At 40.6% G+C, this 14,578-nt stretch overlaps 1 protein-coding gene across 3 annotated transcripts in view; it reads right to left on the reverse strand.

Annotated features, from left to right (window-relative positions):
* Positions 1 to 1,537: 1,537 nt before the first annotated feature.
* Sec23ip (SEC23 interacting protein) overlaps positions 1,538 to 14,578 on the reverse strand; it is a 45,239-nt gene continuing 32,198 nt past the window's right edge. The window contains exons 15-19 of one of the 3 annotated variants that reach the window (XM_090345737.1): positions 14,080 to 14,182; positions 10,849 to 11,034; positions 9,790 to 9,949; positions 8,802 to 8,900; positions 1,538 to 2,893 (exon numbers count right to left, since the gene is read on the reverse strand). In XM_090345737.1, coding sequence (XP_090201863.1) covers positions 8,819 to 8,900; positions 9,790 to 9,949; positions 10,849 to 11,034; positions 14,080 to 14,182 — 531 coding nt within the window. In that variant the 3' untranslated portion in view covers positions 1,538 to 2,893; positions 8,802 to 8,818. Of the gene's footprint in view, positions 2,894 to 8,167; positions 8,291 to 8,801; positions 8,901 to 9,789; positions 9,953 to 10,848; positions 11,035 to 14,079; positions 14,183 to 14,578 lie in introns of those variants that run through there. The other 2 variants (XM_090345735.1, XM_090345736.1) reach the window with 2 other exon arrangements.

Here is a 14,578-nt window from a genome sequence, read left to right on the forward strand (position 1 = left end):
TGAGCTTGAACTGCAGCCCACCACTAACCAATATGAATCCTCTGTCCATCATCTCTCCAACATCTCGTAGATAGGCCCTGGTCTGAATCTGTCATCCTATTCTGAGGATACGCAGTCTTAGTAATACCTACTGCAATACTGAACATGTGCACTGCCTGAACTCATTTCACTGGATCTGAAACATGAAGAAGGAAATATTGCAGTTTCCTGCTGTGTCATCCCACTAGCTCCCAACTAGGCCTAACAGCATGTTTTCCAAGCATTCTGTGGGACCCATATGTTTGGGAAAAATCTACAATAGAGTTGAGGTTCAAAAGCAAAGAGTAAAGTGGGCGTAATTTGGGAATTTTGTACTTCAAGATGATCCTAGAGAATCAGTTCACAATGACATTGCCCAAAGGTGCTTTGTATGAACCTGTGCCTTAGGTGAAGGCAATCTAATAAGCCCTCCATCATCTCCGCCACCCCAGTCCCACAGCCTCTGGCCCCACCTCCCCAGGCCTGAACCTATCTGCCCACAGGCCATCACTCCGCAGAGTATCAAGATACAGAGCAGGGCTGGCTAGCAGTATCAACTACCAGAAACCTGACCAAAGCACCACCCAGGATGGCTTGCCTCCTCCCAGGTGGTAAAATTGATACTGGCAATCCAATAGGTACTTAGTAACATCAAGCCACTTAGGTAGTAGAGGCTTCAAGGCAGATACATCAAACAGTCTCCACAGAATCTCCAAGGTTCCTTCCAAGTTGTAAATTATGGATTTGATTTTTTTTAATTCCTTTATGTGATTAATATTTGGAAAGTAGCTTACTGTGTCAAACAGGGTGGCCAACAACACTGATTAAGACACCGACACAGGGGACCTATTGCTGCATGAGTGTGTATGTGTGTGTGTGTGTGTGTGTGTGTGTGGAGAGAGAGAGAGAGAGAGAGAGAGAGAGAGAGAGAGAGAGAGAGAGAGAGAGAGAGACAGACAGAGAGACAGAGACAGACAGAGAGACAGAGACAGAAAGAGACAGAGAGAGACAGAGACAGAGAGACAGAGGCAGTGACAGAGACTCAGAGACAGAGAGAGAATATAAGCCAGTCCTTGGGCTTGAACTCAGGGCCTGGGTGCTCTCCCTGAGCTTCTTTTGCTCAAGGCTAGCACTCTACCACTTGAGTTACAGCTCTACTTGCATTTTTCTTCGTTTTCTTTATTGGAAATAAGAGTCGCCCATATTTTCCTGCCTGGGCTAGTTTCGAACCATAATCATCAAATCTCACCCTCCTAAGTAGTTAGGATTATAGGCATGAGCCACTGGTGCTAGGTTAGTTTTGTTTTTGTTTTTTTAAGAGACTGAATATGAAGGGAAAAAAATATATGTCTATAAGCAGTGTCACTAAAAATTCTACTTCATGTTTCCTCAAGTATAAAGAGAAAGGCAACAATCTGGCCACCAGTGGCACATGCTTTTCTATGTGCACTAGACCAAGTAGCCCTTCTCCATGCCCATGGTTTAGAAGACATGGGCAGAATAACACAAACAAAACAGATTGAAAGTTGAAAAAATCAAACTGGGTTTTATTAAAATATACATAAATAACCCTTATGTACTTTTACTTCATCAGTGTTAGGAAATAAAGTGGAAAGTGATTATCCTGATATAAAGAAATGAAAGCCAAAAGGGAGTCACGAAAACTACCAGTTTTTGAAAACTGCCACCTACCAGTCTGGGAAAGGAGCTGGAGAATGAGGTGGCTGGAATATATGTTGTCTGGGGTCATCGAAACCTCAAAAACCTTCCTGTTCTAACTAGTAGCAATGCTGAAGTGATGGATTAGCACACCACAGTGGCTACAAACAATGAAAATGGAATGAACACTGAACTCACACAAGTATTTTCAAGGAAGACATGAGAAGTACAGAAGGTTGCTATCTAAAAAATATATTGATGTTACTGTTTTATTCACACTAATTAGTATACACAAAAAAATGTGTATCATCTCACTTTCAAAAAATTTCATGTTCCATAAGAACTATGTAAACAACGTAAAGTTTTCTACTGCCTAATAAAGAAGAAAATCAGTATTCCTGTGTATTAGGAAAATATTTAGATCATTTGATTTATTGTAAAACAAAGTGAAATATTATAGAGCAGTCTTTTCATGAAGTAATTTTATAGCCTAAATGCAGTACATTTCATCCTTTCAAATACTTTGGTATAAGAGAAATTAATATGAATAAAAAAAAACACAAACTTCTACTTTGGTTCTCACATTAAGTGGAACTTCAGCAATGAGGTGTGGCACTGCTACTTCAGGTGACAAAATACAAACTTGTCCCTCCTCATCCCATGGAGCTGGAGCTGCCTCCTCCGCATCTAGGCTCTCAGTGGGCATGAAGTGTTGTACAACACAGATCCAGCATGGAATACGAGACTTAGACCCTTCCTTGTCATTAACACAAGGACCCTACATCAAAGCAGCCCAGAACTACAATTCACATTTAGAGCACTACATACAATTTTTTAAAAAATCATATTTCTATAGTTTCCCGGCAAGTCCATACTGCACTAATAAAAGAAAAATGTACGCCCACTGACAATCGTTTTCAAAAAGTAGAAATAACCGTTTGCATGCTACAAGTATTTCTTCATTGATATCACATATAACTAAACAATCTGAGGAAGTTTTCATTGCATCATTTTTATAATTGTGTTTTCTCGTCTATATTATCCAAATGTGGTACTGATTCTTTTCACTGTGGTTCTGTTCTGTGCATTTTCTTTTAAATGAATCTCTACATCTGAGAATTACATCTGAGCAAATGCTGTCATCCATCACAGGAACAGGAGAAAACAAAACAGCCTCTGAAGATCCTCTTAGCAACATAATTTAAACTGGGATTTCCTGTGAAGATAAGAAAAAAAAAGTCCTTCAGTAAACTTTCCAGACTCAAACTATTAGTACTGCAGTGCTATTCATTCTAAAACAAAGAACACACAGTCAGGCCTAAGCTGCCCTGAGGAACAGAGCCAGGGAGCATGAGTTCTTCCCACAGGATGCAGGTACACAGCCCACCAGAAAGATCTAGAACAATAAAGTATCCTCCCAACCAAGCAAGTACCAGAAGCCAAGAACAAACTTTAATTATTTGTCAGATTAATTTGAGGCTTTTTAAAAACGAATTCTAAAAAGGACTGAAGGGAAATAGCACGCAAGTATTATTCAGGTAAATAAATTTTGCTTGATTTAACCAAGAATAATATTTGAACTTAATTATTTTGTGGTACTTCTATAGTACTATGAATTTAAATCCTAATTTAAGTTTAAAGCCTAAATTTTATAGGCAAGTACAAGAATCATTAATATTATTATAGTGAAAAGATCCTGCAAGAAGCTCCTCACTAAAATTTCCATATTAAAATGCTAGGATTACAGCTGGGCGCCCATGCCTCAAGCTTACAATCTCATCTACTCAGGAGGCAGAGATCTGAGCACTGCAGTACAAAGCCAGTCCAGGCAGGAAAATGTGTAAAACTCATTTCCAATTAATTACTATGCTATAGGAAGTGGACAGTGGCTTAAAATGGTAGAGTACTAGCTTTGAGTGGAAAAAGCTCAGAAATAGTGCCCAGGCCCTGAGTTCAAGCCCGTCACCACCACGATCACCACCACCACCAACAAAAACTCCTAGAATGACTAGTTCTTGTATTTTGTTGGTTTTGTGGAAAAGGAAATAAGAGGAACTTAACTCATTTCAACATTAATTTGAGATAAAGACTGTGGTATATTGTGAACTTGTCTAAACAGGTACCAGTGACTCACACCTGAGTAGTCTCATACTTCGGAAAATGAGATAAGGAGGATCACAGTTTAAGGTCAGCCCAGGCAGAAAAGTTCCCATGACTTTTTCCTCAACCAGTAGCTGGAGACAGTGGCAGGTTCTGGTTATCCTGGCTACATAGGAGACTGGCACTGGGAAGATTTTGGTTCCAACGAGATGAGGCAGGTAAATCCATGAAGCTCCATTTCAACAGAAGCAGTGGGGGTGGTGGAATACCTGTTATCCCAGGTATAGTAAGAAGTAAAAGTAGGAGGATCATAGTCCAGGTACATGCTGGACAGAAAGCAAGACCCTCTCTCAAAACTAACCAATGTAAAAAAGAAATGGAGTTATGGCTCAGCAGTAGAGCACCTCCTAAACAAACATTAGGTGAGTTCAAACCCCAGTAATACCAAAACAAAGCATAAAACTACAATTATTAAATTACCATAGGATGTTATCAGTTTATGTTCCAGGAAAAGAAAGATGCCCTGGAAAGGGTGTCTCAGATGAGACAGGAAGTGGGGGCTCTGACAGTTACTGCCTAGATGAGGATTAAAAGGAAAAGCCCTCCATGCAGAAGCGATAGTGAAGCCAGCACACCTCCTTCTCCACAAAGGGGAAAAAATATCCTGATAGCCAAACATAAACCCAGTCTACTTCACCTGCAAATTCTGTAGTCTGAATTCACACCACTACTAATAGAGTCAAAAAGCTTCTCAAGCAGAGAAACTAGGTTAAGAAGACTCAAATAGGTAATTCCCCATAGTACTAGCAGAAGACAATGCAATTCCTCTCAGAATTCCAACTTCCAGCCAACAGCTGAGATCAAAAAGTACTTCAGACTTAAATATGCTAAAATGTAGAAAATATGACTCAATAATTGAAATAGGATAAATAATAAATCAGCCCAGAAAACAAAATATTAGACATAATAAAAAATTATTAACAAATAGTACTATTCATATATGTATGGCAGAGGCAAAAATGATTAACTATTTAGTAAAAGAGTTAAAATCCAGGGTCAGGATTTTGGCCTAGTGGTAGAGTGCTTGCCTAGCATGCATGAAGACCTGGGTTTGATTCCTCAGTACCACATACATAGAAAAAGCTGGAAGAGTTGCTGTGACGTGACTCAAGTGGTAGAGCCCTAGCTTTAAGAAAGCCAGGACAGTGCTCAGTCCCTGAGTTCAAGCCCCAGGACTGCCCCCCCCCCCAAAAAAAAGGCTGGGAGTGTGGCCTAGTGATAGAGTGCTCACCAAGCATGCATGGAGCCCTGGGTTCTATTCCATAGTACCACATACACAGAAAAGGTGGAAGTAGCTCAAGTAGCTCAAGCAAAGCACTAACCTTGAGCAAAAAATGTAAAAGGACAGTGCCCAAGCCTCAGGGCTTGCAAAATAAATAAATAAAACCAAACAAACAAATAATTAAGCAAGCAAGGCATACCTGTATGGCTCATACCTGTAATCCTAACTACTGCGGAGGATGAGACCTGAGGATGGTAGTTTGAAGCCAGCCTAGGCAGGAAAGTCTGTGAGATGCCTATCTCCAATTAAATCACAGAAAAAGCTAGAAGTGACACTATGGCTCAAATGGTAGAGTGCTAACCTTGAGCAAAAGCTCAGGGACGGTGCCTAATCCAGAGTTCAAACCTTAGGAGAGGCAAAAAATTTTTTTTAATTTTTAATGAGGCCGGGAGTCTAGCCTAGTGGTAGAGTGCTTGCCTAGCATGCATAAAGACCCGGGTTCTATTCCTCGGTACCATATACACAGAAAAAAAGCCAGAAATGGTACTGTGGCTCAAGTGGTAGAGCTCTAGCCTTGAGAAAGCCCAAGGACAGTGCCCAGGCCCTGAGTTCAATGCCCAGGACTAGCAAAAAAAAAAAAAAATTATGATTATAGGTATGTGCAGATAAATAGATGTCTGGAAAGATATACAAAACCTGGAAAATTGGGTATCCTTGGGCAGGAAAGCTGAGGAAGAAATACAGGAGGGTGATCCTTTATATGCCCCTTATTAAAAAGACTTAAGCCAGGCACTGATAGTTTACACCTATAATCCTGGCTATACAGGAACAGCCAAAGTTAAGCACGTCCTGCAGCATTCTTCCCTCAACTGAGAACTCAAGTCCTCAATTTTCTCTCATCTCACTGGCTCTACCTACACGCTCCTTCTTGATGATCTCACCCATCTGTGACTTCAAATGGTGAGCACATTCTGATGACTCTAAAGTTATCTTTAGCTCTGAGCTTTCTTCTGAGCTTCAAAACAACATCATTAAGTACTGAGTGGACAAGCCAGAACTAACAGTCCATCCCACCCACCCTCTAAACACCTGCCCCCTCCATAAGCTTCACCATGAAACAGTACCACCATCCCACCTAGTTGCTCCATCAAAGATGCAGGAGTCATTCTTCACCTTTCATTCCCTCATATACCACTTGAACTCAACAGTCACGAACAGCTCTTCCTTCCAAGTGGATCAGATACCAGTCTTTTCTCACCATCCCTATCACTTAATCACCAGAGTCTGTGTTGATTCTTTACTGCTTTCCCTGCCCCATTCATAGTCTACTCCTTATCCAGCAACCAAGCAAGCTTGCTAAAGCACAAAACAAACCATGTTACTCTTGTTTTCCCTAACACTTAGTCCCACATTCTTCATAATCAGATCCTTTATGCCTATCTGAACTTATTTTACTTTCTCCACTGATCTGTTAATATTTGAAATTCATTATGTCCTAAAATACAACTTATCCCGCCAATCTCCTAATACAAGGTAAGTTTCTTTTTTTCTTTTTCCTTTTGCCAGTACTGGGACTTGAACTCAGGGCCTGGGTACTATCCCTGAGCTTCTTTTGTTCAAGGCTAGTGTTCTACAAGTTGAGCCACAGCTCTAAATCCAGCTTTTTTCTGTGGTTAATTGGTGATAAGAGTTTCCTGGATGTTCCTGCCCAAGCTGGCTTTGAACTATGATCCTCAGATCTCAGCCTCCTGAGTAGCTAGGATTAGAGCCATGAGCCACTGGCACCCAGCAAAAAGGCTGGATTGCTATTCATCTTCAACAAGAAAATTTGTGCTTGTCACACAGCAAGTACTCAATAAATATTTATCAAGCAACTGAACAGTGATTTTGTAACTGAAAATCTGGGCTGTGATAGGTTTTGAAATTACATTCAACTTACTTTAATATTATGATAGCAGAAATGGTAAGAACTAATAAAAAGTACAGTTTATATTTTTTGAAACCAAGCTATTCTATTAGCTAAAATTTCCTAACAGTTAGCAGTAAAAAACTGAAAACTATCTAAATACTCAGTAACTGGTTCAATAGAGGGGAGTATAGGCATACAGTGGGTTATAGTCAATGAAAAAAATGAGAAAAACCCAGACATGCTAATGCAAGGTATCATGCAAGCTAATAGATGCCTGAAAATATCCTAACTGTAAAACAATATACTGAATGAGATCCTTTTGTTTTAAAACCCATGAATATGCACAAACTTTTCTCTGAAGTAATTTGACTAAAGTGGTTACCTTCCTAAAATGAAAAGGTAGGACATGGTAAGAATCTTCCTTACTATTTATGATCAAAACAAAAATATTGGTGGGGTACCAATGGTTTGTGCCTATAATCCTAGCTTCTCAAGAGGCTGAGATCTGAAGATCAAGATTCAAAGCCAGCCCTGGAAGACTATGAGACTCTTATCTCCAAATAACCAGCAAAAAGCCAAAAGTGAAAGTGTAGCTCAAGTGGCAGAATGTCAGCCTTGAGTGCAAAAGCCAAGAGAGAACCAGAGGCCCACAGTCAAAGCCCTCATACTGTAATTTAAAAAAAAAAAGTGCTAGAAATCACTTCGCAGAAAGAGAAATGCAATATTTGATATTTTCATTCTTTCAAAGGCTTTACTGATTATTGTTTAGAAACACGTTACCTGTTTTTCAAGTAACCCATAATCTAGTGAGGAAGAAAAGGCACCTAGTGTCTCAGGAGGTCAGCTAGGAATGAGTTCAGCTGATAAGTAGGTGGGGACAGTCGTCACAGACTCTGCCCCCATCTCTATTCTTTCCCTGTAGAAGGATTACAAACACTTAAAAGCATCACCTTTATAATCTTCATACACACTGGAAGTGGGGTATGTACTGAAAACCCAGAAACCATCAATAAGTATGCATCAAAGTATTGTTGTTTTGTTGTTTATGAGACAAGGTCTCACTATGTGGCCCAGACTAGTCTTGATCTCCTGTATCTGCGTCCCAAGTTCTGGGCCTATAGGTGTGCACTAACACACCCGGCATGCTTCTGCTTTTTTAATTAAAGGGGAAAGGTATAATGGACACTGACCTTCCCCACTAATCATGCCATGAATACAGATGCGATATCTGGAACCATGGGACATCTTGTAACCATGAGGCAGCAAGAGCCAACATTTTGGCAGAAAGATGCTGGTGGTGTCATTCAACAGAGGAACCCTTCCTGTTACAGGAGGAAAATAAATCAGTATTTGTTTAAGATACTGTGAACTAGGTTCTGGGACCTACCAAAGAAATTCCTAACTATATTCCCGGGAATTTACTTTTAAAAGAAACTACAACTAAAAGGACTTAAATGCTATGAAGTTGAAAAGATGGGGGGTGGGGGGGACAGGGGAGAGGGTTTGTTTATCTGTTTGAAATGAAGCCTTACTTATTTAGCCCAGGCTGGCCTCAAACTCATGATCCTCCTGTTTCAGCCTCTCAGGTTCTGGGAATACAGGCATGTAACAGCATACCTGGCTCCAAAAGGATTATAACAAGTCAAGAACATACACTGCAATCAAGCACCTTCCTTTTATCTCTATTCTAACTCCAACAAAAATAAAAACTACTTCAGAGAAAACAAAAGAATAAAGAGAAAAATCTAAGTCAATATCAACTATATACACTCATACACACACAAAACCACAGAGTACAAACATTCAGAATTTATACTAAGGATAAACTCTCACCAAAAATGGAAGTCTGATCAATGCTGAGGCTGCTCCGGACTAATGTTCATTGTTCGGTAAATTTCTTTAAGTAATAAAAGGGCAGTATCTTCAGATTCCCTAGCAAAAGGAAAAGTGCATTTACTTAAGGGATAGTTAGAAGAAATTAACCTCTTACATAAAGGTAAATACAGCTTTTGTTTTCTATTCAACTCTGTATGAGAAGGCAAAGGATCAAAGGATGGCAGAGCAGTATAATCTCAGTATGATCCTTAAATTATATGGATATCTATCAACTCCAAAAATGTCATGTCTCCTTTCTAATGGGAACATATGGAAAAATAGTTTTTCAAAGTGTTTACCACTCCAACCATGAAAGATAACCCTACAAAAACAATATACATGGGGCCGGGAGTTTGGCCTAGTGGTTAAGTGCTTGCCTAGCATGCACGAAGACCCGGGTTCGATTCCTCGGTACCACATACATAGGCTCAAGTGGTAGAGCTCTAGCCTTGAGAAAGTCCAAGGACAGTGCTCAGGCCCTGAGCTCAAGGCCAGGACTGGCAAAAACAAAAAAACAAAAAACAATGTACAAGGGGGTGGGAACGTGGCTAGTAGTAGAGTGATTGCCTACCATTCATGAAGCCCTGGGTTCAATTCCTCAGTACCACATAAACAGAAAAAGCCAGAAATGGCACTGTGGCTCAAGTGGTAGAGTGCAAGCCTTAAGAAAAAGACACTCAAGAACAGTACCCAGGCCCTGAGTTTAAGTCCCAGTATGGACAAAAAACAAACAAAAACCGTGTACAGTATGAGCGGTCTCTGGTCTGAGACAGATTACATACTGCCATCTTGTGGATAAGTCAAGATCTATGCAAATTTGAAAGGAGAAAAATTGTGCTTTGGACATGACAAATGATAGGTCAGGAAAAGAATCTCACAAAGCAAACTGCTGTTATGTGCTGGTACCTACAAGCCATCAATAGTTATTAAAGTGAAGAATACTTACCAATAGCACAAATGACTCTGAAGAGCAAAAAGATATTCATTAAAACTCTCTATTGGCTTTTCTTGAAGAACATAATCAATTCGGCGGCCTCCATTTAACATTCCAACCTTTCCTAAGTAGTCTTCATCCTTGGAAAAATCTGGACTTTCAACGATCTTTTCTGCTAGAATTTAAACCATTTCAATATCAAAGTCAATCACTTAATCATTTTCCTGTAATTTTAGCTGAGTTTCTAGGCTCAATGAGAATATTGCTTGACACATGTAGAAACTGGGAGCTACCAGGATTACTCCCCATTCTTCCAAAGAACAGGGGAGGCAGGCTTGGTTCTCTAAAGGAGAGGAGAGAAAGTCAACAGCTGACAGAAGTTGTAAAGATAAGGGGGAAAGAGCACTGAAGAAAAAAAAGGAAATAGAATAAGAATCTGAACATCAAAAACATAGCAGAATGACCTGGTACTGAATATGAAATTTATTAAGAAGACAGTTAAACAAGAGTATCAGGATAACTTGTAGGCTTGAGTCTTTAAAATACCCAATACACTTCTCTCCACCGTGACTTTTACAATCAGTAAAATTTTTTAAATTGCAGAGTAAAAAGTCCATAACTATCAGATAAAACCCTAATTTACAAGGAGACAAGTATTTTCAGGAAATGCACTTGACAAAAGAATCTACCAAGAAAGATTTTCCTTTATAGGAAGTACATGATTTCACACACAAAAAAGAAAAAGCATCATGAAATAGGTATTACGTTCATAAATGAGATTTATACTAAAAAATGCCTTGAAAGTAAAAAGGGAGCTGGATGCCGGTGGCTCAACCTATAGTCCTAGCTCCATGGGGTGCCGACATATGAGGACAGGGCTCTAAGCCAGCCCAGGCAGACAAATTCAAGAGATGCTTATCTCCAATGACTAGTAAAAAGCCAGAACTAAAGATATGGCTCAAGTATTAGGAGCCAGTCTTGAGCAAAAAAGTCAACAGAGGGCAAAAGTCCCTGATTTCAAGCCCCAGTACCAGCATTCAGGCACACACACAAGTCAAAACATGAATTTACCTTCAACTACTTGCTTTTCTTCTTCCTCTTTGATTTGATTGGCAACTTTTTCCAATTCTTCTTGCAACTGAGTTGAAGAAGTATGCGCACGGGCAAATTCATTTAGCGTTTGCCAAGCACTTTTCAGAGAACTAATAAAACCCTGCTTCAAATCAGATCCCATACGAGAGAGGCTTTCTTTCAACTCTAGAGAGATTAAAATGTAATATCAAGCGAATTAGTCACTGAGTAAAATTCTGCATCACAAAAATTAAAAGTTAAAGCCAGGTGCTATTAGCTCACTCCTGTAATCCTAGTACTCAGGAGGCTGAGATCTGAGAATCGCCGTTCAAAGCCAGCCCTGGCATCAAAGTCTGTGAGACTCTTATCTCCAATTAACCACCCATAAACCGGAAGTCCACTGTGACTCGAGGTAGAGCACTAGCTTTGTGCTGAAGAGCTCAGGGACAACACCCAGGCTGAGTTCAAACCCTGACCAAAACAATAATAATAATAATGATTAAGTTAAAAAACTTGATGGGTGCTGAGAGTCAAGCCTGTACACCAAGATACTCAGGAGGCTTTGGTCTAAGAATGGTGGTTCAAAGCTAATCCCAGGCAGTAAAGTCAAGAATACTCTTAACCAGAAGTAGAGCTGTGGCTCCAAGTGGGAGAACATTAGCCTTGAGCAAGAGTTCACGGACACTGCCCAGGCAAAAAAAAAAAAAAGCTAAAACTCTTCTCTTACAGGTGAGAATCACTTTTTCCTACCACTCTACCCCTTGAGTCACAGCCCCACTTTCCGCTTTCTAGTAGTTAATTGTAGATAAGAGCCTCACAGTCTTTAGTGCCCGGGCTAGCTCTGAATCAAGATCCTCTGATCTCGGCCTCCTGAGTAGCTAGGATTACAACAGGTGTGAGCCACCATGCCCGGCTGGTGTTTTTGTTTTTGTTTTTTAAAGAAGTAAACTTCAGCCTGCACTAATGACTCATGCCTATAATCCTAGCTACTCAGGAGACTGAGATTTGAGGATCACAGTTCAAAGCCAGCCAGGGCAGAAAAGTCCCCATTAGACTCTCATCTCCAACTAACCATTTAAAAACCAGAAGTGGCACTGTGACTGAAATGGTAGAGCACTACTAGCCTTGAGGACAAAGAGGCTCAGGAACAGAGCCCAGGCCCGCAGTTCAAGCCCCACAAATAACAACAAAAAGCAAACTTCATTCAGCCCAAATCCATAAATCTCCTCCCTTCTCTCTCTCTCTCTCAAAAAAAAAAAAGTTTGGGCCAGGAACTTGGCCTAGTGGTTAAAGTGCTTGCCTAGCATGCACGAAGACCCGGGTTCGATTCCTTGGTACCACATATATAGAAAAAGCTGGAAGTGGTGCTAAGGCTCAAGTGGTAGAGCTCTAGCCTTGAGAAAGTCCAAGGACAGTGCTCAGGCCCTGAGCTCAAGCCCAGGACTGGCAAAAAAAAAAAAAAAAAAAAGTTTGGTCAGGAGCATGGTCTAGTGGTAGAGTGCTCACCTAGCATGCATGGAGCCCTGGGTTCAATTCCGGGGTGCCCCATATACAGAATAAGCCATAAGTGGTGCTGTTGCTCAAGTGGCAGAGTGCTAGCCTTGAGCTAAACGTGTCCTGAGCCAGGTATTAGTGGCTCATGCCTGTAATCTAGCTATTCAGGAGGCTGAGATCTGAGGATCATAGGTCAAAGCCAGCCTGGGCATGAAATTCTGTGAGACTCTCAACCACTAGAAATCTGGAAAGGGGTAGGGTGGTAGCCTTGAGTTGAAGAGCTCAAGGACAGTAGTTAGGCCCAGAGTTCAAGCCACACACAGGCCAAAAAAAAAAAAAATTCAATCCAGGGCCAAAAGTTTGGCCTGGTCGTAGAGTGCTTGCCTAGCACGCACGAAGACCTGGGTTTAATTCCTTGGTACCACATACATAGAAAAAGCCAAAATGGTACTGTGGCTCAAGTGGTAGAGCTCTAGCCTTGAGAAAGCCCAAGGACAGTGCTCAGGCCCTGAGTTCAAACACCAGGACTGGCAAAAAAAAAAAAAAAAAAAAAAAAATCAATCCATTCCAGGCACTGGTGGCTCATGCTTGTAATCATAGCTACTCAGTAGGCTGAAATCTGTGGATTGCAGCCCAAAGCCAGCCTGGGCAGAAAAGTCCCTAAGAGACTCATCTCTAATAAAACACTCAGAAAAGTCTGGAAGTGCCATTGTGACTCAAGTGGTAGAGCACTAACCTTGAACAAAAAGGAAGCTCAAGGAATGCTCCTAGGCCCTGAATTCAAGCCACAAGCTTAGGGAAAAATAAAAAAGAGCCCAGGTGCAAGGGGCTCACACCTATAATCCTAGCTACTCAGGAGACTGAGATCTGAAGATCAAGGTTCAAAGCCAGTCAGGACAGACAAATTCAAGAAAACAACAACTTACCTGACTTAGACAATATCAAGTATTTCTTGATAGATTGGTTATTAATTTAAGTGTACTCTTCTCCCCAATCCCCAAAATTACAACTAAATAATCAAAACCTAATCACGAATCTTATCAACTCCTCCCTCCCATTCCTCATCTCAACAATGACAATGCCATCAAAGAGCAGGTATTCATTCAGAATTCTTCACAGGGGCCGGGAGTTTGGCCTAGTGGTAGAGTGATTACCTAGCATGCACAAAGACCTGCCCAGGTTCAATTCCTCAATACCACAAACGTAGAAAAAGCCCAAAGTAGTGCTGAGGCTCAAGTGGTAGGCCTCTAGCCTTGAGAAAGCCCAAGGACAGTGCTCAGGCCCTGAGTTCAAGCCAGAATTGGCATTAAGAAACAAACAAACAAACAAACAAAAGAGAATTCTTCACAGCTCCTCCAATTTCTCAGTTGAAAAGTTTTCACTATTACTGAAGCACAGTCTTCATTACTACTGTCTCGCACACACTGGTCTGAGGTCTTGAACTCAGGGCCTAGATGTTGCCCCTTAGCCTTTTCTGTCTTTTCTTTTTGTTTCTTTTTGCAAAAGACTAGTGTTCTATCACTTGAGCCACAGCTCTACTTTCAACTTTCTGGTGGTTAACTGAAGATAACAAACTTTCCTGTCTGAAAGGTTTCAAACCACGATCTTCAAATTTCAGCCTCCTGAGAAACTAGGATTATACGTAAGAGCCACCACCACCCAGATAGTGTTAAGATTTTTTAATGCAGTACAGAATTACTGGGAAGAAAAAAAAGTTTTACAATATTTGTTTCTTACCTAAATGAAGTCTTTTTCTGCCTTTGTGATGTGGAATGAGAACTGCTTTTAGGTCTAAATCTGGAACAATCATAGGTTCTAATCTATATGCCACTGGATCAAGCTGTAAAGAGAAAAATTGGAAATTTATAAAATTTTTTCTTGAATCGTGTACCTCAGTTGAGTAGGAAAAAGGCTAACATCCAACCAGGGTTTCTGTCACTGGTTTTTTTTTTTTTTTTTTTGTCAGGGCCTGGGCACTGACTCTGAGCTTTTTTTGCTCAAGGCTAGCACTCTACCACTTTGAGCCACAGCCCACTTCCACTTTTTTGTTGGTTAACAGGAGATAAGAGTCTCAGATTTTCCTTCCCAGGGTTGGCTTTGAACCTCAATCCTCAGAGCTCAGCCTCCTGAGTAGCTAGGATTGCACACATGAGCCATCAGTGCCCATTTCAAAACTACTTTTCTTTGAATAGAATTTCTGGCAGAAAAGTTCATTGGAAAGTATCAAACTCTCTTT

The sequence above is a fragment of the Megascapheus bottae genome, chromosome 15, assembly GCF_031878675.1.
Source record: "Megascapheus bottae isolate mThoBot1 chromosome 15, mThoBot2.hap1, whole genome shotgun sequence".
Taxonomy (NCBI): domain Eukaryota; kingdom Metazoa; phylum Chordata; class Mammalia; order Rodentia; family Geomyidae; genus Megascapheus; species Megascapheus bottae.